This window comes from Gekko japonicus, unplaced genomic scaffold, assembly GCF_001447785.1.
Source record: "Gekko japonicus isolate JY-2015 unplaced genomic scaffold, Gekko_japonicus_V1.1 scaffold363, whole genome shotgun sequence".
In the NCBI taxonomy this organism is placed as follows: Eukaryota; Metazoa; Chordata; class Lepidosauria; order Squamata; family Gekkonidae; genus Gekko; species Gekko japonicus.
Window position 1 is genome coordinate 1100660 of NW_015177016.1, and position 20523 is coordinate 1121182.

At 45.3% G+C, this 20523-nt stretch overlaps 1 protein-coding gene across 1 annotated transcript in view; it reads left to right on the forward strand.

The window, feature by feature from the left end:
* FAM172A (family with sequence similarity 172 member A) overlaps positions 1–20523 on the forward strand; it is a 383440-nt gene that overhangs the window by 264818 nt on the left and 98099 nt on the right. Inside the window, exon 10 of the mRNA XM_015427717.1 lies at positions 7366–7450. Within this exon, the coding sequence (XP_015283203.1) occupies positions 7366–7450 (85 nt within the window). The remainder of the gene's footprint in view (positions 1–7365; positions 7451–20523) is intronic.

Below are 20523 nucleotides of genomic sequence, written 5' to 3' on the forward strand. Positions count from 1 at the left end.
TTTCCTGCCTAGCAGCCTAAATTTTCCCTCACGACTGCATTTCCCCACGTCGTTGGTGACAACATGTACCATGACCACTGGCTCCTTCCCAGCACTATCTACCAGCCTATCTAGAACACGCGTAATGTCCGCTACCTTCGCACCAGGCAGGCAAGTCACCATACGGTCAGTACACAGGTTCGCCACCCAGCTGTCTACCTGCCTAAGGATCGAATCACCAACTACCAAGAGCCCCCCTCCCTCCCTTCCAAGGGATGGTTCCTTGGTGTGAAAGGATACCCATTCACCAGCTGAAAAAGAGATCCCATCTGAGGGCACATTCCCCTTATCCGCAGCACAGTGCCCTGTTTCCCCTCGACCCTCATGCTCCCTGACATCGGTGGGGCTGCCATATTCAGAGTGGGACATATCTAACAAGTCCCTGAGAGTCTTCTTCATGTGCCTGACTGTCTCTGCTTCTCCAGGTCTGCCACCTTGGCCACAAGGGAGCAAACTCGTTCCCTGAGAACCAGGAGATCCTTGCACCGGGCACACACCCAAGACTTCTGTCCAGTGGGCTTGTGCTTGCGCAGGCCAGCCATGGAGATTTTTTTCAAAGCCCTCTAGAAGATTCAGAGCATTCTCCCCCTCACCTCATGGGCTGACTCCTTCCCGCCCAGCCATCAGGTGACAGGATAGGGCAAGTGCTCCTTCCCTCAATCCTTTCTTTGCTGCATGGAGATTGGACGTTTTGTTCTCTTCTGCTACTCAGGTTTTTTCTTTTGATTTCTCCTCTTTCTACTTTTTTTACTCTTTGATCACTATCACTATCATTGCAGTCCTTAAAAAAAAGGAGGCCTTTATTTTCCCCAAATTATGGCTGTATTCAAGAAATTTGCTGAATGCAGCTAAAAATGGCTCAGTCAGATGACTATGATTCTTGTCTTCAATGCCTGGGTGAAATCCACAATGTCTCTGCTTGCCCGATTTGCAAGCAGTTCACCGCAAAAGCTCGTCTGGATGGGGCTTTGAGCTGAGGTCTGTCCTTTGGGGAAAGGCTCTGGTGGCTCCAGGCAAAGATCAGATCCCTTCTAAGGAGTCAGAACTGGAGCATGAGGCCCATACTCTGCCCCTTCAGGGTCAGTGCCATCAGGATCCATATTGGAACCAAGCCCACTATTGGCTCAAAAAAAATCCTCAGCATCACATAGTTCCTCGGAACAACTGCTACAGAAGAAAAAGTTGAAGTCCAAGCATAAGACTTCTCAGTCTTCCTCTATCCATGCGGAGTGGATCCATCCCCCACACAGCAACCCCGGATTCCCCTCCCCGAGACCATCTCCTTCCTCCAATGACAAGGTTGTTGAGGTTCCCTTCTGTGGCTGAAACTCGCCCAGCTAAGCAGCATCACAAGTTCTCTGGTGACTCCTTGGCTCTACAACATTGGGGACCACCTGCTCCACAACGCTTCCAGTATGCTCCACGTACTGGCCTATGCAGTGGGAGCAGCAATTATTGCCCCCTGTGAAACTGAGCTCTTGGCCCCACCATGCCCCACCATCGGCACCATTTGCCATGGATCCAAGCTTTTTGGAATTGGACAAAGAGAAACCCCCATCCTTAAGGAGTTTCGATGCCCCTTTAGAATCGTTGCCCGACAAATGCATCAAGGACCTATCCCCTGTTTCTCCAACGGAGGATCTCTGCTGTATTCTGAACAGCTGATTCAAATGGTTAAGTCCCTGAACCTTGACACGATATGCTCTCAGAACTGACTACTTCTGATTCTATCCTGAAGGTTCTCTACTCACCCAATGCGGGCTTGATTGCTTTCCCAGTGTTCCAGGGCTTACTGAACATAGCCAAATCCATCTCATTATTTCCTAGTTGACAAGAAGGATGGTGGCAAGTGCCCTATCTTAGTTCTAAGAGCTCTCAACAAGCTCCTTGTGGTCCCCAAGTTTCACATGACCACACTGTTGGAGGTTCTCAGCCTACTCCACCCTCACTAAAAAAGGTAAAGGTAAAGGTTCCCTTGCTCAAAAGCCAGTCGAATCCGACTCTAGGGTTGCGGTGCTCATCTCCATTTCAAAGCCAAAGAGCCAGCGCTGTCCGAAGACGTTTCCGTGGTCATGTGGCCAGCATGACTAAACACCAAGGCGCATGGAACGCTGTTACCTTCCCACCGAAGTGGTCCCTATTTATCTACTTGCAGTTTCTTGCTTTCGAACTGCTAGGTTGGCAGGAGCTGGAACTAGAGACAGGAGCTCACTCTGTCATGCGGGACATTCGGGTCTCGAACTGCTGAACTACCAACCTTCCACAGCCTGCAGTTCAGCGTCTTAACCACTTGAGCCACCACAGCTCCCCACCCTAGTGGTTTGCTATTATCTACCTTAAAGATGCTTACTTCCACATTGCCATACACCTCAGGTCCAGAAAATTCCTTCATTTCTATTGTGACCAGAACTGCCACCAGTATGCTGCCCTCCATTTTGATCTGGCCACTGCCCCCGGGGGGTTAACCAAGTACATGTCTGCAGTATTCACCCAATTAATTAAATAATTATCACGTGGCATTGTATATAGAAAGGCTGCAATGTGTATCCCTACTGGATGATTGGCTTTTCACCGCATTCTCATCATTATTATTCTGTGCAGCCCCACATGGGACTGCACACATACACAGGCAAGACACCAGAAGATTTCTAGCTAGCCTAGTAACAGAGCAGGAGGGGCCCCTCCCAATTAGAGATGTTGGGACCATTTTCCTCCCTAATGGTCATGTGCTGTGGTGAGGGGCCACCCTCCCTCCCTCAACACACAGTAGGATCCCCACTGACTGAAATTGTCTATTCCCAGAGCGTCATTCATTCCTTAGGGTGGTGGTCCTCTTGGAAGAACCTGCTAAGTGCCTCCCCTATTGGGATTCCCTCACATGACATTCAAATCTTTACTGACATTCAAGTCTTTCAGGCTGGGGACCACACTATGGCTCCTACAGGGCTAATGGCAACTGGTCCCCCTCTAAGTGGGAGATGCGTATTAACCTGTTGGAGCACAGGGCAGTTAGATATGCTTTGATTTCTTTTACAGCCATAGTCCCTGGCAAACAGGTACTAATAGCCACAGACAACACTACAGCAAAGTTCTACGTAAACAAGGGAGGTACTGGCTCCCTCTCCTTCTGTTCAGAATCTTCTCTCCTTTGGCACTGGACTATTCAGCATGCCATATCCTTGGAGGCTATTCACACTGCTGGGCTGGCGAATAGGACAGTAGCCATACCACGCCCACACACGAATGGTCTCTCAAGGACAATTACCTACTTCCTGTGTTTCACTGTTGAAGCCAACCACAGGTGGGCCTGTTTGCCTCTTCTTCGAACACCAAGTGCCCCCAGTTTTGTTCGCTGGCTGGGGCAGATACCCACCCCTGGGAGGATGCTTTTCAGTTGACATGGCATGGAACCCTGTTTGTTTTCCCTCCAACTCCCTTGCTAGGGAAGATTCTCTCCAAACTTCAGGTGGACAAGTTCCACTGCATTCTAACTGCACCTTTCTAGCCCAAAAGCGTGTGGTTTCTGACACTGTGGTCCCTGTCATGTACTCCAGCGCATAGTGGGAGACCTGCTGCATATAGGACCCCTCCTTCACTATGATGTCCAGTCACTACACCTATTGGCCTGGCTGATCTGTGTCCAAAAGAATGGTCTGACAGGGTGGCACAGGTACTGTTGTCTTCCAGATGCCCTTCAATGAGGAAATCTTATGCCACCAAATGATCTAGGTTCTCTCTCTCTCTGAGCTACCCACAGTTTTTCCCCTGAATCCTGCCTATTTAACTATATTTTTGCATACCTATTACACCTGAAAGATAGTGTTTGGTGGTTACTTCAATCAAAGTTCATTTGTTGGCCATTTTGGCCTTCCACAACCTCGTTACAGGCTCCATTTTTTCAGCCCCAATTTCTAAGTAATTCCTTAAGGGCCTGTTTAACCTACAGCCCCCAACACCAAACCCCAGTGGAGTCTTTTGCTCATGCTTTCTGCCTTAATGTTCAAGCCCTTTGAGCCTCTTGCTATGTGTGACCTGCCTTTCCTCCCTATAAGGTAGCCTTTCACCTGGCAATTGCTTCTGCCTGCAGGGTGGGAGTACTCAAGGCCCTATGCTTTTCTCTGCCCTTCACCAATTTTCATGCTGAAAAGGTTGTAGTCCACCCAAGTCTGTATTTCGTCCCAAAGATATTGTCCACCTTCCACATTTTCCAGGACATAGTGCTGCTAGTGTTTTTTTCCTCTCCCATGTCAGACAGAGAACAGACTCTGCACACTTTGGATGTTCGTAGATCACTGCTCTTTTATTTAGATCACCCTGCAGCCCTGCGGAAGGAGGACAATCTGCTAATCTATTTTGCTGTCCCCCTCAAAGGCCGGGCAGCCTCGTCCAAAACCATATCACACTGGGTGATGAGTGCCATAGAGTTAGCCTACTTTGCCTCCAAGGTCTACTGCCAGTTCCACCTCAAAGCCCACTCAGCCAGGTCTCAATCGGCTTCTGCAGCGTTCCTCAGCAATGTCCCCTTGGACAGCATCTGCAAGGTAGCCACCTGGTCTTCCCTATCAACTTTAATCAAGCACTACGTAGTCAATGTCAACTCAATGAGAGGCAGCTATAGAGAAAGTGCTTCTTAAGTCCTTGTTTTACTGAGGATCCCATGCCCACTTCCGTTCAGTAAGTGAGCTTGCTGTTCTCCCATGTGGGACTACACAGAAGCCACAGAGATGAAAACAGGGTTGCACTTACCTGTTCCTGTTGTTCATCAAGTGGTCTTCTGTATGTCAGAATCAGACCCTTGTCCAGGTCTATGGGCCATCATGCTTGTAACTATGGTTCTCTGATGTACATACCTGTGCTCTGTTATTGCTTCGCCAGCTGTTCTCCCTCCCCGCTTGTAGTTCCTAAGGTCCTGTTTAGCACCTGCTGGCACTGGATCCTCCTCTGACATTCCTGAGAGAGGGGTGGTTGAATCATGTCTGTGTGAACCTTAGATTAGCTGCGCTTGGCTTGTAACTCTGTGAAAGGAAGCATCCTCTGCAAAGGCCAGAGAGAACTTTGGCCGTTTCTCATTTTCATGGCCTTGGGGAGAGGCTCAAATGATAATATTCACACCGTCTTAATTGCACTGTATTAACCTGTCTATGCATTATGTAATCATGAGATATGAATGAGAGCTGGACCAGAGGTCTCGTAGATTCCCACTTTGTAACGTTCCTTAGTTCTGTCAAAGAGTTTGACTTAAAAATGATGGTCACAGTCACAGAACAGACCGCAAAAAGAAGAAACTGTGAGGTAACTGCGCTAGAAAATATTTCAATAACAATCACAACATTTATACAAAAATGTGTACAAAAAATCATATAAATGCACAAGGCAGTTGAAAATGGTGTTGGTGTGACGATGGTCTCCGGAATGTTCTATCGTTTCGATACTATTCTTCTTCCGAAAGTAGATGAAAGCCTTAATAAATCATATGCAATAATATTATTATGTGAAGAACCTATGGTACATGTACATCCAAGAATTCAAAAGGTTTTTTCAAACCTTACATACAGCGACTCTTGGTCTGTCATTTCAACAAGTAGGTATCAAAAATTTCATTAATATTCACCGATGTCTCTATAAAATGTAACAATAAAGTGTAACACATCATCATAAATATCATAATTTAGCCACAATTAATTTATACAACTCTACAACTTTTGAAGGCATATACTCACCATAACTTAGTTGCAAGAAATTCTCTGAAAGAATGTTCCTAGGGCAAAGTGCTTGTATACTGCCTTACTAGGTACATGGTCTCACAAAACCTTTATGCTAACTCATACCCAATACCAGTACTAATGCTGCAAAGACTTACCCTAATTCATTATAATGGAAGGTTGCCAACTCACAGGGGTCATTTCGTAGAAAAAGAGCTAGGGGGACTCATTAGCATAACTCATTAGCATATGCCACACCCCCTGACATCACCGGAAGTGTGTCCTCCCCACAGCCGGCGGCGACCTCCAGCGGGCACCAGCAGGGAGCTCCAGGCCCCGCCCTCCCGCACCTCACCCGGGGGGATGGCGTCCCCCCGCGTCCCCCCCAATGACCCCTGCCAACTCATAAGAATACAGTATAAGATTGCTTGCAAAAATTACAATGCATGTTTGCCAACCACCAAGGATGTCAATTTACAAGAATTACAATACCAGATTGTCAGTTTGCAGGAATTACAATTACAATACAAGGTTGCCAACGCACAGAAATTTCGCAACAGGGTTGCCAACTTACAACTAAGTTATGATGATTGTTATTGAAATATTTTCTAGCGCAGTTACCTCACAGTTTCTTCTTTTTGCGGTCGGAAAGAGTTTGACTTGACAGCAACTTTCCTGATTTCCTAAAAAACCTGTTAAAGGAATTATTGCGTCTGAGAGTTCCTGAAGAAGCTGACACTGTGCAGGCACACATCCCTCCCTTCTTTCCTTGCTGTGGAATCCTTGTGCTCACGGGGTCCTTCCATAGCAGCAATGAAAGGACTGAGGGAAGGAATGCTCACCCAACACCATCACATCATGGTGGGTGGGAAGGAGCCAACCCATGAGGGGAAGAGGCTCCTACTCTTCTAGAGAGCTTTGAAAAAGATCTCAGTGGCAGGCCTGCACAAGTGCAATCCCATGTGTGCCTGCACAGAAGACCATTCAATGAACACGTTACAGGTAAGTACAACCCTCTTTTCATCTGCGCTACACATACATCTCTTACCAAATCTTTTGTGTTGGGGTACAGGGCATAGTGGGAGACCAGAGAAGCAGGGACATGGGGGAAACCTAGTAGTGACATCACACCTGTCTATAAATTGCCAGAAATTTTTTAAATAGCTGGTGGGCCAGTGGTGAGAGGTCACTTCCAGGAAAACCCCAGAAATGATGTCACAGCTCTCTAGGAATTGCTGGAAATTATGATAAAATCATAGAGTTTTCAGCAGTTCTTAGAGATGACTGACCAATTCTGGGGTTTTCCTGGAAGTGATGCCACATCTCTAGGAATAGCCAAAAACTCTGTGGTTTTTCCTTGACTTTCCAGAAATTCCTAGAGAGGCATGACATCACTTATGAGGTTTTGGAAGTGATGTCCTGCCATTGGTCTCTGGCCATTTTAATTTTTTTTCTCCTGTTGCCACTTGGAGCTGCAGCAGGAAACAAGAGGGGCCATAGAAGATCCCCTGCTGGGGGACTGGCAATGCTGTGCATGAATAAATCACTGCTCATGGGTGCTTTTGCCCTTCATGTGAGCTGCAATCTTGCTGTTGATTAAAAGTTGTCTTCCTTAAATTTACAGAGCTGTTGTAACTGGGTATCGAGTTCAGAACCACTGGATACATCAGTGGAATCCATGTTACCAGATTGCCCACGTGTCTCTGCAGGTATGCAAATACTAGTAATAAGTAGTGATAAACCATTTGTTTGAAGTGTGGTCAGTGGTATCTTTTTACTTATTGTAACTCCAAGACAATTGTTTATTTCCGCTTCCTTTAAGACAGATACTGAAATTCTGTTTATTTCCACTAGTTTGCTGTATGTACTCCTCTTCTCCCTGGTTCTGATTAATTTATGAGTTATTGTAACAGAGAAGCATAAAAATAGTTGAAGCATAAGAAAAAGTTATGATGTTAATAGGAACTGTGTAAACTGGGAATGTATATAAAAATTTCTCAGTATACCTACAGTTCAAAATACATGCAATATGATACCAAGCAGCAAAGTGGAAAAAGATAATAATATAGGCAAAAATACCATACTAAAAAAATATCACCCACCTACAAAGATCCTGGAACTTTAAAGGTGATTATGAAATATTCAATAATGAGATCACAAATTTTAAGGCCAAGGTCAAAGAGACATGAATCTAGTTTCATTAATCCAAAGGACTTTATATTGGAGGGAGGGGTTAATGGCAGCCCATCCACATAAGCCAAATGCTTTTGAAATTGAAGGTTAATGGTAAAGAAGCAAAGCCTAGCAAATCTAGATGTATAGCCTGGTAGGTCAAGGGTAGGGTTGCCAACAGGCCTGGAGAAAAATGTCCTGTTGCTTTAATAGAGACTAATAGGGTATTATTTACCAGGGGGTGTTATTTATCTCCATGCCATGAAAAGCTTCAAATGCCCATTTCTACACACTAAGCCTCTATTAAATATCAAGTTGGGATGTTTGTCTGTTGCAGTAGAAAAATGCAAGAGTCCAGTAGCACCTTAAAGAGTAAAAAAAAATGTGGCAGGGTATGAGCTTTCATGAGTCACTGCTGAAGTATCTGAAGAAGTGAACAGTGATTTACGAAAGCCCGTACTCTGCCACAAATTGTGTTAGTATTTAAGATGCTACTGGACTCTTACTCTTTTCTACCTGTACTGAAGGGACAGGATATTTTTTCTCCAGGCCAGTTGGCATCCTTAGTCAAAGGTGGAGAGGTAGAACATCTTGTAGGTCAGGAGGCAGAGCCTAGAGAAAATGTTCTGTTCACCAAGCAATACCATTCAGATTATATCTGGCACCACAGATCAATCTACCACAATCTAAATTGCAACTGTGCCACAACTTGAAATCAGGACGTAATCATTATATCAAGCAGATACCCAGGGGTCATTTCGTAGAAAAAGAGCTAGGGGAACTCATTAGCATAACTCATTAGCATATGCCACACACCCTGACATCAGGGGCCCGGTGGTGGACCTGCAAGGCCAGTGGGAGTGCGAGGAAGCCCCGCCAAGGCCCTCCCTGGCCCGAGGCAGGCAGGGGTGGGGAGAGGCGGGGAGGAAGCAACTTACCCTCCCTCTTCTCCTGCCTCTTCCTGGCTGAATGAGGGCTGGAAGCGGGGCGGCCGGAAGCAGGGGGCGGGGCTTCGTCATGTGCCCCGCCCCCCTGCACCTCACCCAGGGGAACTGTGTTCCCCGCGTTCCCCCCAAAATGACCTCTGCAGATACCTTAAGAAAGTGAGCCAAGTCAAATACTACAGATGAAGACACACATTTTAGGTATTATATGATCAATGAACTAAGCAACTAGAAAGCTTTCTAAAAAAACCCATCCTTTTTAAAAATGAGAGACATCAGATCCTGAGAAATGACAAGCCTCCTCTCTGTCATGCACTCTTACAGCTACACATAACACACACACCTTCTCTCTCTGCCTGTTTAATTATGAGATGCTCGGGAGGAGCAAGAGAAAACTCTTAGTTATCCTGCAAGGCTTTTCCATTGTCACAGAATGAGCTGAAGAAGTGAGCAGTGACTCACGAAAGCTCATACCCTGCCACATATTTTGTTAGTCTTTAAGGTCCTACCAGACTCGTGCCTTTTTTCTACAGTATGAGCTGTACTTCCTTTGGGCATAATAGTTTTATATCCTGCTTGTAAGCGGCACAGAGGCATGCGAAACTGGCCATTGCTGGAAGCTGAGTGTTGGACTGGATGGAACCAAATTACTTTCTGAAGGTTACAAATTTAATAGAAAGTAGGGGTGTGGCCACTGCTTTGATCCCATGTTTGTGGCTTCAGCATAGCACCTGTTTCATAGAAGGCACATCAGTTATTTCCTATTCAGATCCCCAAATCATTCCCATTAATGCCAAAAGCAATCATTCCCCTAATAGAAAAGATAACAATATTTCTCTTAATCTCCTGCCCAACTAATGAAAACCAGTCTTCTCTTCTTGCCTCCTACTTAAAGAGACAAATTTTGAACTGCAAAGAAGGCATACATGCAAAGCTTTAAAAATAGCTGATTGCACAGATGTAAGTTAATTTTAAAGGCTCCTACCCTTATAATAATTGGCAGGTGTCAACGCACAGCCAACTGAATGGTGACCTGTCATTAAATAATGATAGTAAATTATGATATGCAGCAATTTTCCATGCTGAATCCACAAAATCAATATATCTAATTCTCAACATGGCCCCATTTGTAGATACTTAAATCCAGAGACTGGAGCCATGAACGAACAAGACAGACATTTCTGCAAACCTGAGAAAAGTGCCAGGTCTGCAGAAAAATCTGAACTCCAAAAGAAAATTGTGGGGGTTAACCCCCCCAAAATAATAGAAACAATGTCTGTACCTTTAAGAAAGGTTCTCTCAGCAGCCATCGTGATAGTTGCTAAGCAACCACAGCACTATATACAGCCTTTGAACCAGCCCTGTAGCTAGGGATTTGGGGGGAGGGGCCGGGGGCTGCAGCTAATTAAATAAAAGCTAATTAAAGTAATTCAATTTGGGGCCAACCCGGGAGGGAGGGCCCCCGGAAGAAATGCTAGGGGGGAGGGCCCCATGGGCCCTGCATTAGCTACGGGCCTGCTTTGAACCTTAGTTTCTGTGAATACAAGGTGGGAGGAAGGTCATTCTCGTGGCTATTTTGACTACCCAATCCATTCCTGAAAAAAAAATTTTGACTACCCAATCCATTCCGGCTGCCTTCCACCCTGCCCTGGAGGGACCTCATTGAGGTCAGGCCCAGTGGCTACTAGAGGACTTGATGCTACACAACTTGTCAGGGTCCAGAAGCAGCCTTCACACAACTTGTGTGATTTGGCTGGGCCTGGCAATGGCTACCTTACAACTCATCTGAGCAACTTGCTACCATACAACTTTTGAAACTTTCCCAGGAGAGTCTGCCATTGGGAGGGTAGAAGGAAAATCTGAGAAACAATGTGGTATAGTGGTTACAGTGTCAGACTAGGATCTGAAAGACCCAAGTTCAGGTTCAGATGCCTACTCTGCCATGGAAGCTGGCTGTGTGACTTTGAGCTAGTCATTCTCTCTCATCTATTGTGTAGGGCTGTTGTGAGAGTAAATGGAGGACAAGAGAATGATGTAAGCTGCTTTGGGTCCCCATTGGGGAGAAAGATGGGGTATAATGTAATAAATAAATAATAAATGAAGCTAGAGCCAGGGGGCAAATCAAAGAAAGGTTGGTTAATGAGCGGGAAGAAAAGAAGGAAGCAGAGAAAGAGGAGAGGATATGGGGGCTGCCAGGAGGAGAGAGAGAGGAAATAGTGTAGGAGATATGGGAAAATAAAGTGACACCTGCAAGTCCTTGCAAGACCCTGCTTGTACTTTCTATTCTATTACATGGTATGTAAGAGATGGTCCAGTTCACACTGTCATATTTGCTTCTGAAGTCAGGTTTGTTATCCTTGAGTGTGGGTGGACATTTACTTCTAAAATAGAATGTTCTCCATGCCCCCTTGTACTGTGCTTACTTTCCTTCTGTTCTGCCTGCTGAATCTTATCACTATAATATCAGTCTTGAGGATTATACTGTGGGAACAGAATGGCCAGATCCTAACACTTCTGTTCATTTGTCAAAAGCATATTATCTGAGGACTACCTGCCTGCAGTTCCTTTGAGAGAAATGAGCACATTTAACACCTTGTCAAGATGCATTTTTCTTGTCCCTAAGCACTAAGCATTCCTTCCCCATGTGCCCTGTTTGTGCATACATACACTCACTGCAATGGAATACTGCTAGTAGCCTTTCTGTAGCATTTCTGGCTGTCCCGTGCTTCTTTGGAAAGAACATACAACAATTGCATACAAAATGGCCAGCTTAGCTCCACCTCAGTGTTCCAGAGGAACCAGAAGTAGAGCCAGATCTGCATGCAGTTCAGCAAGGTGGTAGCAAGGGTTAATTCTCACTTCATTAATGAAGTGCAAATTGCTAAGAATTAGGGGACAATTACTCCTGAGCATCTGGGTTCACACTTCATCTGAAGGTGGATTGGTGGACTGGGAAACTGCAAGTGTGAATTAGCTGTATGTCTCATGGGCGGCAAGAAAATCATTATTACTACTGAGAAAAAAATGCTGCCTTAGGTATACCAGGTGGAGTTTATGCAGCTCCCCATTTTTTATGCTTTCCTTGCAAGCATGATTGCACATTAGGATGAGAAGCTTCTACATTTGGAAGACTTGACCTTTTCTTTGGAAATGATACGTGAACTCTGTTGTCACTTTATGTTAACCAGCGTTGTCAACTACTCTGATCACATCAATGACTTCCCTTAATTTCCTTGTGTTTGTACTGTACTTACAAAGCAGTAACTTGCTTATAACAAAAATCTAGTTGTGGATATAAGTACCCTTAAGAAAAGACTAGTTTAGAGCTGAATCTATGAGTAGCTTTAAGAATTTTTGACTGCCACATTAGGTTCATTTAATGCTCTGTTGACGTCTCTAGCTAGGTCATCTGGCATTATTCTGGTCCAGAAAATACGTTCTCAGCTTGTGAGCCCGTATCTCATAACAGCCAAACTAAGCACAAGAAATCTATATGCACTAGCACTGGTAACTGTTTTGGAAGTTTGTTATCTGTTGATATTATGGGTATTTCTGGCCTGAACTGCTTTGGTTTATCTCCTGGCCTCCTCATATTCTCTTCAGTGATTAGTTTTCACCTCACATTAGTTTTTACTTTTTTCTGGTTCTTTTGGGACCATTTTTACCCACTATAACAAGACACAGGAGCATCATTGCTCTTCCCACATGCTTGCAGCAATTGGTACCTTTTCTTTCTCTGGTTCCCTTCCCAGTTTTATTTTATTTTATTTGCTGTGGCCATTTGCTTCCTTACACTTTCAGATTTCCTTTGACAGAAACCAAAACAAGCAATATATTAGAAGGCACAGGAGTGCTCATTGCGCTTTCCAAAGACTCAGCCTTCAGTCTTTGGGCCTGACTCTCTTGATGTGCCTCAACCACTGCCTTTCCCCCCGTGGAATTTTTTCCTAGCATGGACAAGACTTCAATTTCTATTTTTAGGTTTTTACTTCCCTGATAGAGATATATCAGTATAAGCATGTCTGTGCCTTGTTTTTTGTTTTGTTTGTTTTTTGAGTATTTGTTATCACTGAGAGCCAGTGTGGTGTACTAGTTAGAGTGTCAGACCAGGATCTGGGAGACCCAGGTTCAGATCCCCACTCTGCCAGGGAAGCTTGCTGAGTGACATGCACTCAGCCTAACTTACCTCACAAGGTTGTTGTGAGGATAAAATGGAGGAAAGGAGAACAATGTAAGCCGCTTTGGGCCCTCATTGGGGAGAAAGGCAGGATACTTAGAAAAAACCTTTCAGTTCTAGTGGAAACTGTTGCCTGCCATTTGTCAACAGGGAAAAGTTTAAAACCAGTTTTCAGTCCCAAATATCCAAATATTCCCCACAGGGATAATATGGTGAATCTCATGCATGGACAGTGGGGAGGAAAGCAGGGTCTAGCCCTTCTTCTAGCAATATCTCGATACGATGCACATTCGTCAAAAGGGGGGGGGGAAGGTGATGGTGTGCCACCACTGGTAATGGCAACACCCTCACTCAGAAAACCTGATTGAATTGGGGCACATCTATAAGAAAATAAACTGATGTGGCAACTGGAAAATTGGAGGGAGGGAAAACATGTAGAAGCTCAAGACTAAATGCACTTCTGCTGCTAGTGGATCAACAGCCAACAAAACACAGAGCAAGGGCTCTTGTGTAGAAAAGCCCTATATGAAGCTTACTTGCTGGAGTAGATTCAGCCAGTTTTCCTGCTGATGAAAAAAGGAGGAAGAATTTCCCTTGACTACCCCAAAAAGGTTGTGTTGGGGATCATGGGACCTTCATGGACAAAATCCTTGTGTGTCAAGGCCTGCAGTGTGAGACAGGGGCTGTAGTAAGGAGGGGGGCTGGGCAAGATTGAGTGAGAAAGCTTATGGGATCTATCCCAGCATTCAGCCTACTTTCCACCCCATCCCTGCTTTTAACAAGCACACCAAGGCAAATACAGCCATGCATTCCCATAGGCAAATATGGATACACATGCACACTCAAGGAAGCGGTGGTTCGCCCTCTCCTAAAAAAACACCATCTCTGGATCCGGCCGAATTGGCGAACTATTGGCCAATTTGCCCTACCTGGGCAAAATAATAGAGAGGGCAGTGGTGATACAGCTACAGAGCTTTATGGATGACACTTCCATGTCGGATCCCTTCCAGTCCGGTTTTCACCCAGGCCATGGGATGGAGACAGCACTGGTCACCCTCATGGATGACCTCTGGAAACATCTGGATAGAGGCAGATCGGCGGTGCTGTTGCTGTTGGACCTGTTGGCAGAGATTGACACGGTCGACCATCAGCTACTGATCCACTGCCTCGCCAACACTAGGGTCCAAGGGTTGGCCTTGCAGTGGCTTACCTCCTTTCTCCAGGGTCAGGGACAAAGGGTGGCTGTAGGGGAACAGCTGTCCCGAAGCCACCCGCTAGTTTGCAGAGTGCCCTAAGGAGCAGTGCTTTCCCCACTGTTATTTAACAGCCATCCCAAAGGCACCTGTTGGTTTGCAGAGTGCCCCAAGGGGAGGTACTTTCCCCGATGCTATTTAACATCTACATGTGCCCCTTTTCCCAGATTGCCTGGAAGCATGGGCTGGGTTGTCACCAATATGCGGATGACACCCAGCTCTATCTGTTGTTGGGTGGCCAGTCTGACTCTAGCCCGGAAGATTACAAGTGTTACAAGCCATGGCTGGATGGCTTAGGCTGAGCTGGCTGAAATTGAATCTGACAAAGATGGAGGTCCTGTGCTTGAGTCAGAGTGGCCTGGGGTTAGGGATCCCACTCCCAACCTTCGATGGGGCTCCGTTGGTGCCAGCATCGGAGGTTAGGAGCTTGGGAGTGGTCCTAGATGCCTCCTTAACAGTGGAGGCCCAGGTAGCAGCCACTGCCAACTTGGCCTTTTACCATCTTCAGCTGATTAGGCAGTTGGTTCCCTTCCTCAAATGCAATGACCTAGCAGCAGTGATCCATGTGATGGTCACCTTGAGACTGGACTACTGTAATTCTCTCTACATGGGGCTGCCCTTGACGCAATTCCGGAAGCTATAGCTAGTGCAAAATGCTGCTGCCAGGCTTTTGATGGGTTTCCCCATGCGGGAGCACATCCAACCTGTGCTAAAAGCGTTGCACTGGCTGCCGATAGCATACCAAATTCACTTCAAGGTGCTGGTTCTCAGGGGTCATTTCGTAGAAAAAGAGGTGCAGGAGCTCATGAGCGCAACTCATTTGCATATGCCACGCCCCGTGACATCACCGGAAGTGTGTCAGAAGGCAACAACCACCGCTCAGGCTCCACTGGACTGTTTTGGATTGTTAACTATTGGCGGGGGGAATGTGCAGATCTGTCCTCACAGAGGAGGGAGAGCTTGTACCTGAATAAAACTTGGTCTTAAAGGTGCCACTGGACTGTTTTGGACCGGGGGGCCAGGGGGGCTCTGCAACTTACCTGGCTGCTTCTTGCTGTGACTGATGGCTGCTGGAAGCAGGGGGCGGGGCTTGTTGCATGTGCCCGCCCCCTGGGCTCTTTACTGCCGGAGCTCCGCTCCTGTGCGCTCCTGCAAGAAATGACCCCTGCTGGTTCTTACCTTTAAAGCCCTACATGGGTCAGGGACCTGCATACCTGAGGAACTGCCTTTCCCCACATGTTCCCTGGAGAGCACTGCGTTCAGGGCTCCAAAATCACCTGGCCCTCCCTGGTCCAAAAGAGGCCAGGTTGGCCTCAACCAGGGCCAGGGCCTTCTCATTGGCGGCTCCATACTGGTGGAATGAGCTCCTGGATGACATCAGGGCCCTACGGGACCTCTTACTATTCCGCAGGGCCTGCAAGACGGAGCTCTTCCACCAGGCTTTTAATTAGGAGCTCCACATAACAATTGCACTGTGTTAGGCCTTCCCCCTGGATGTTCCATCAGCAGCCTGTGCCTGCCAGCAAAACCAGAAAAGATAAGCTGAATTCCAACTCTGACCATTCCCTTTTGTTTAACCAACATGTCCTGCTGTGACCGCTATACAATTTTTTAGTGTTATTGTTACCATCTAGCACTAGCACCTTGCACTTTATGTTTGTTATAATTGTATGATAAATTAAGATGAATTATACATTGCTCTATGTATTTTATATTTTTATGTATTTTAAGTAAGCTACCCTGAGCCTGCCTCGGTGGGGAGGGCGGGATATAAGTCAAACAAACAAACAAACAAATAATGTCTGCTTAAGCATTATGTTTTAGCCCCCACTTCCATTGCCGACCCATACATCTAGAGAACATATCTATTCTGTTCTTTCCGCTTGCGGGGAGGACGGTATACAAACCTAATATAAATAAATAAATAAATCACTCTTTTCCCCTTCCCCCACTTTGGCAACTCCTTACAAAGACATTGTGTGTGTATAGAACTCCATGTTGCTGTTTCTTTTATAGGCAAACTTTCCTTGCCTATTCTCCCCTCTCCTTCTTATTTAATTTATGCCAAAATCTCACCAAACCTCAATCCAGAAACTGATTTTCAGTATCAGGGCTGCGACCTGGAATATGTAAAGAAAAGCCACTGAGTATGTGCCTTTCCAATAACACTGAACTACTACTTCTCCCACCTCCCCACACACAGTTCAGAACCATCTTGACTCTGAGCACAGGCTTAGGCAGGAGTTTTAAGGATCAGGACCTCAATTCATTTCCTCCACAACCTCTTGCCACTTCTGATTTCCTTCCTGGCCTTCTTTCACATGAATAGCCAATTCAGAAAACAAAGATTTTTTTCAAAACAAAACAAAAACAAAAACCAACACAGTGAAAGAAGATACCTTGTCTGTTTAAAGAGCACAAATTCATTCTGCCTTCCATCCACCCCAGCGATCTTCCCCTACAACTTCAGTAGCCTTTTCCTCAGTTGGTGGGTTGGAAAAAAGAATTAGCTAACCAAATAAAATTTGCATTTCACAGTGAAGCTCTGGGGGAGAAAAATTCAGAAAGGAAAATCATTAGATTAGGGTTGCCAGCCTCCAAATGGGACCTGGGGATCCCCGGGGATTAGAAGAAGAAGAAGAAGAGATTGGATTTATACGCCACCCTTCACTACCCAAAGGTGTCTCAGAGCGGCTTACAAACTCCTTTCCCTTCCCCTCCCCACAACAGACACCCTGTGAGGTAGGCGGGGCTCAGAGAGCTCTTGACAGAAACTGCTCTTTTTCAAGAACAGCTCTTATCAGAGCTACGGCTTGCCCAAGGCCATCCAGCCAGGTGCAAGTGGAGGAGTGGGGAATCAAACCCGATCCTCCCAGATTAGAGTCCATTCACTTAACCACTACACCAAACTGGCTCAGTACATTACAGCACATCCCCAGACTACAGAGATCAGTTTCCCTGGAGATAATGAATGCTTTAGAAGGTAGACTCTATAGCATTGTATCCCACTGAGGTCCCTGTCCTCTCCAGGCTCCATTCTCAAATTTCCGGGAGATTCCCAACCTGGATCTGGCAGCAACCCTACCCCACCTAGGGTTGCCAGGCCCTACCTGGCATCCAGTAGGGGGCTCCCGGGTCCTTCCTGGGAGCTTATGCCCTGCGCGCAAAGCACATAGGGTGCAATGATGTCACCTGAAAGTGACATCATTGCACCACTGACATTGGGGGGACGCTCTAGTTTTTGGGCAAACTCTATGGGTTTTTGCCTTCAAAACCAAAGAGTTTGCCCAAAAACTAGAGCTTCACTCCCCGAGAGACGCGATGACATCATTTCCAGGGGATGTCATCACATCAGGGACGTTGCCTGGCGACATCCCTGTTCTGGGGTGGGGCTTCCCTCAGCTGGCCAGCGGTGAATGGAAGCCCAGAAAAGCGGGGAACCCCCACTGGGAACTGGGGGCTGAAAAATGGAACTGTCACAGCTGAAACGAGGCAGCGGAAAAGTCATTCTTCCAGGCACATATGCACACCCTTGATATAACATAGCCATGTTGTTGGATTTTGTAAGTGCTATCCCTTCAGTCATGAAATGGTTAAGCTGAAGTCTCTGTATATTAATGTTAGCTAGTTAGCTTAGAACCAAATAGATGTCAAGTGGAATCTTCCCACCAAGAAGGTGGAGGTATTATTCTTGATGAGATTGACTATTGGCTAATCAATATATTATTGGCTAATCAATATATTGGAGAAGGTACATGCCATTCTACACGTAAACACGGGGTGGAGTTTGGGGAAAACTTCCTCTCCTTTGTTCCCACACAGACAGTAAAAGAGACAAGATGGAGTACATTAGAAACACGAGTCAGGCTGTAGTTATTTTCTTCCGTGTAACCCTTACCTATTTGTCTACTAAACTTTTTCTTAGAAACTAATCTCACATGTGTCTGCTGCTTCATTCTGCTGTGTTCATTTGCTCTGCTAATTATTCAACACACGTACTGATTTTTCACAAAGAGAAAAAGAAAATGATGTTTGAAGTATTTTTGAGACTGCCCTATTTAATGTAATGTGCAACCCTGTGTGTAATGCTGTAATCAGCTAAGTCAGAAAAAGCCAAGTAATTCCTCCAGCTGTTGGTGACTGCTCCCAGAATATGGAGAACAGGTCTGAGTTAACCACAGAGGGTACTGAATGTTTAGGAAGCATCTATGGCCATGAGACCCAGTTCACCACTCTGTCGACTGCTGTTATGTAAACAGTTAATTACTCTCCCTCTAGATAATGTAGTAATGGGCACTGTTTAGACCGAAAAAAAATAATGTAGATCTAGCTAGAAAAATATGAATTGTGATTTCATGGAGATTCAAGAAGATTAACAAGGCACAGGACCAGATTAACTTGTGTTAAAAATGCTGTAACATATTGAAAGGCCTCAGGCAAGTTGTGTCCCACTATACTGTAACTGGGTATAGAAATCTTTCAAAGAGGCAAATGGGTCAGTTATGTTCACTCTCATGTTCAGAATGTAGACCCGATGAAAGAGGAGCTGCAGTTGTAATCTTACTGCAGCACCACTTGAAAGGCTGATAGCATGCCCCACATGGCAAAAATAACAATATGCTTTGTACCATGATAGATTTTATGTGTGATTAATATATATTTTGATACCCGCATATATGCACATGTACTTTAATTCCTGTCTGTGTTAAAGCTGCAGAGAAAAGAGTCCCAGGACAAGTGGTTTTTGAGGAAAATATGGCATAGCATAGATTGAATAGGTTTCCACTTGCCAATCAGGTAGCATTAGAATTCTGCATGGTTAAGTGTGGACATTTATTCCTAGATTCCTTTCCAGAATTTCCTCAGAACCAGTGGTATTGTTACCATACTGGAAGGCTGTGTTCTTGAAGCAACTGGCCCAGATAACCTTGATGTTAAGCTGCTAACATCTGTATATATAAAACAGTCTACGAGTTTCAATGAAGTAATGTTATGCAAAATGACACTGCTAGTTAATTGGGACAAGAAATCACATTCTTCAAGAACTTGATTCCTATAGACTGACCACCTCTGATCAGATGTCCTATAATCCTTTCATCAGAAGGTGATTTGTATTAAGTTAAACTGGGGTTTTTTTGGAAGCAGTTTGCTTGACTGAATCCCAAGTGTTGTAGAGTCTGTTTCTTAATAAAAGAGTTACGTGTTCTTGCAATGGTTAATGTATTTAATAATTTAATTTTAACATTTTCATTTCTTTAAAAATTAATGCAAAAAGGAAGAAGCAGTTGTTGTTGGCCAGGACCCAAAGAGCCATACAATTAGTTCTGTGAACCTAATGGAATGTGAACTTGTGTTGAACAGCAGCACAATATGCAGACTGGCACATCACTTTTGACATTCAGGAGAGCTTCAGATGCAATTTGTGACATGGCATATGGATCTGCTGTTCAAAGAGAAAGGAAGAAATAAACTCATTGGGCATCTGCTGGCTCTTGTACACATTTAGAGTAATTCTTGGATCCTGTCAAGAATATCTAGAATTTTGTGTTTGACTGATCTGGTTATTAATACAAGTATTCTTTTACTTTTTGGAAGGATGATTCTCCCCCCCCCCATTAAATCCATCTTTCCACTCCCTTCTTAACAGGTTTACAAATGTTAAATGATTTGTTGTTCAGTCGCACAGTCGAGTCCGACTCTTTGCAACCCCATGGACCAGATCACGCCAGGCCTTCCGGTCTTCCGCTGTCCTCTGAAGTTTGCTCAACTTCATGTTCGTTGCATCTATGACACTGTCTAACCATCTCATCCTTTGCCATCCCCGTCTTCTTTGACCTTCAATCTTTCCCAGCATCAGGGTCTTCTCCAGTGAGTGCTCCCTTCTCATTTGGTGGCCAAAGTATTTGAGCTTCAGTTTCATTATCTGGCCTTCCAGGGAACAGTCAGGGTTGATTTCTTTTAGGATTGACTGATTTGATCTTCTTGCAGTCCAAGGGACTCTCAAGAGTCTTCTCCAGCACCATAGTTCAATAGAATCTATTCTTCGGCGCTCGGCCTTCCTTATAGTCCAACTCTTGCAGCCATACATGACTACTGGGAATACCATTGCTTTGACCATGCGGACTTTTGTTGGCAGGGTGATGTCTCTACTTTTTATCATGCTGTTTAGGTTCACCATCGCTTTCCTCCCAAGGAGCAGGCGTCTTTTAATTTCATGGCTGCTGTCACAGTCTGCG